We start from the raw sequence: 2,374 nt of genomic DNA, 5'->3' as shown, positions 1-2,374 counted from the left end.
CCTGGCTAGACACATACAACCTGACTTCAGTATCTGCACCTTGACCCCTGTGTCCCACTAACCCTTCTCTTGCCCAGGAACACTCCTGAGGAGGGCAGGATAATCTGCTTTATCCATCCAGGTCTGTGCCTTCTAGGAGTTAGTCCTGCCTGATATCTTCCTCAAATGGTAGCCTAAAGAATCTGCGAGAAGTCACTCAGGAACCTTCCTTCTGCCCCTCCCGTGTGTGATCCAGGGGACTGGTACTGGGGCGGAAGCCCCAGGTCTCCATTCTCCCCTCACCCCACATGTGATGCCCTTTACTCGTGTTGCAGGTGTACCAGAAAGAATTCTTCTTCCTCCTGGCTACAGAGTCTTCTGAGCCTCAGCGGCTTCACCCAAGCCCACACTCTGTGATCCAGGCTGCAAAGACCTCCACTCCTGCTCCAGGGAGGAGGCCAGAAGACCGCCAGAGTCAACATATACAAGGATGAAACATATTTCAGGTTTTCTCCAGGGCCTTTAATTGGAAACATGATACCTCTAAGCTGTGGTACAAGGCTGGCTCTGTGGGGACACCTGGCTCCTGAGCCTCAGGGGTCAACAAATATATCATAGAGATGGAAACAGGAGCCCCAGGGTCCCTCTTCTATCAGCCTAGGATGTTCCAAATTCTGGCAGCTGGATAAACCTTAGTATAATTGCCAGGGACACCAAGTGAGAGAGTCTTTTCTTCCTTGGGTGCTCAGTCTTCCTCCTATGAGGGCTGTTCTTTTGAAACAAAACAAAGCTCTATGTGGGATCAAAACACATGTCTGTTACTGCACTAAATGTCTACAAGGGGGAAACTTCTAGAAGCAGGTGCTCACGTGCCCACACAGACATCTAGGATCGAGGAGGCCACCTGCCCTAGCCCACTTACAACCGCCCAACCCCTGACTCCACACTCTCACCTATTTGACTCTCTAAGACTTTCCTGCTTGGGCCTAAGGCCTGCTTCTTTGGGGCCCAGCACAAGGCTGAGTCTCAGTTGCAGAGACAGCCATTTGGAAACCCCGAATTTCTACCACCGGTTCTTCCTTCAAACACCTGAAGACACCTCACAGTCATAATACTGTCTACATCACCCTCTCCCCAAGCCCCACGCAGGAAAGGCGGAAGACCCTCCTGTTCACATTAAAGGGAAATATGAGGCCAAGGACTTGCTCATGGCCCCACTACGCTTTAAAGAACTCTCAAGGGCTGCTACCTTTGCCAGACAGAGAGGGGCTCTATTTCTTAGTTCGTGTTGCTAGAATATAAGACAGCAAAGATTTGGCTGATTCTCTATATTTTTTTTCTAATTGTATCCTTTCTTCTCTCTCCCACATGGGCATTTCTAGAGTTGAGATCTCTTTCATAAAACTGGGGTTTGGGGTTCCTCCCAGACTCATCCCTCCCCTCTCCAGTAAAGAGCAAATAGCACCTGGATCCGGCTTGGCCCCCTGCCCTCATAGCCCATCTGGCTGCAAACTCTATTGGGTAGACGACACTATGTAGGCTGTGGCAATGTACTTCTTGCCATTTCCGTAGGTGGTCTTATCCCACGTGTAGGTCTGGATGCTCAGAGGATAGCCACCCAGGCTTAAGTGGCACCTGTAGGGAAAGATCATGAAGCGAGTCAGTGGAGCCCACCACTTCACCCATCTCTGTTCCAGATGGAAAAAAACCTCGTCGTCCCCAGCAGAAGCATTCCAGCCTCCCAGACAGAGTGGCCCGCATTCCGAAGCCTCTATCCCAACTCCCTGAGCTTAGCCAGCTTTCCAAATCTGGACTTTGGTGTCTCTCTGCCTATGGGACAGTTCTCCCCGTCCTTCCCAGAGAAATACTCTGGATGCCTCGAGCTGAATGCTTTAGAAATTAGGTGTTTGCTTTCTGCTTCGGAGATAATAGGACCAGAGCAAGGCACTTGGGCACATGCCCATAAACTCGGCACTCAAGAGGCTGTGAGACAAGAACATCTATACAGCCCCAGCTACGCAGTGAGACAAATCTCCCCAAAAAATAAATAAATGAAAACAAAACGTATTAGGACCCAAACAAATTCTCAGTGACAGAGGCCAGTTATTATCAACTGTTCTCTTTGGGACTCTGTGGTTCTCCCAGCCAATCGGGGTTCAGGGATCCAGGACAACCGCACTGCTGACTGCTTGGTAGATTACGATACTGAATGCTTCACTTGAGGAGGGAGGAAAGGAGCTAGACAGTGCTGCTGCTCGGGTAAAGACTGGCAGCAACCAGTTTAATCTGACCACCTCACTATGGAAAGGAAGAGCGATAGATTCCCCAACCTTTCCAGCCAGAGTGGAGGCCCTAAGGCCTCCTCACGCCATCCTAGATGATGACATATATATAT

At 50.1% G+C, this 2,374-nt stretch overlaps 1 protein-coding gene across 1 annotated transcript in view; it reads right to left on the bottom strand.

The window, feature by feature from the left end:
- Positions 1-499: 499 nt before the first annotated feature.
- The window catches only part of Endou (endonuclease, poly(U) specific), a 25,092-nt gene continuing 23,217 nt past the window's right edge, over positions 500-2,374 (bottom strand). The window contains exon 10 of the mRNA XM_005353992.2: positions 500-1,614. Within this exon, the coding sequence (XP_005354049.1) occupies positions 1,494-1,614 (121 nt within the window). The 3' untranslated portion in view covers positions 500-1,493. The remainder of the gene's footprint in view (positions 1,615-2,374) is intronic.

This window comes from Microtus ochrogaster, chromosome 15, assembly GCF_000317375.1.
Source record: "Microtus ochrogaster isolate Prairie Vole_2 chromosome 15, MicOch1.0, whole genome shotgun sequence".
Taxonomy (NCBI): domain Eukaryota; kingdom Metazoa; phylum Chordata; class Mammalia; order Rodentia; family Cricetidae; genus Microtus; species Microtus ochrogaster.
Note: the sequence above shows the minus strand (reverse complement) of the source record. Positions and strands in the feature narration are given on the sequence as shown.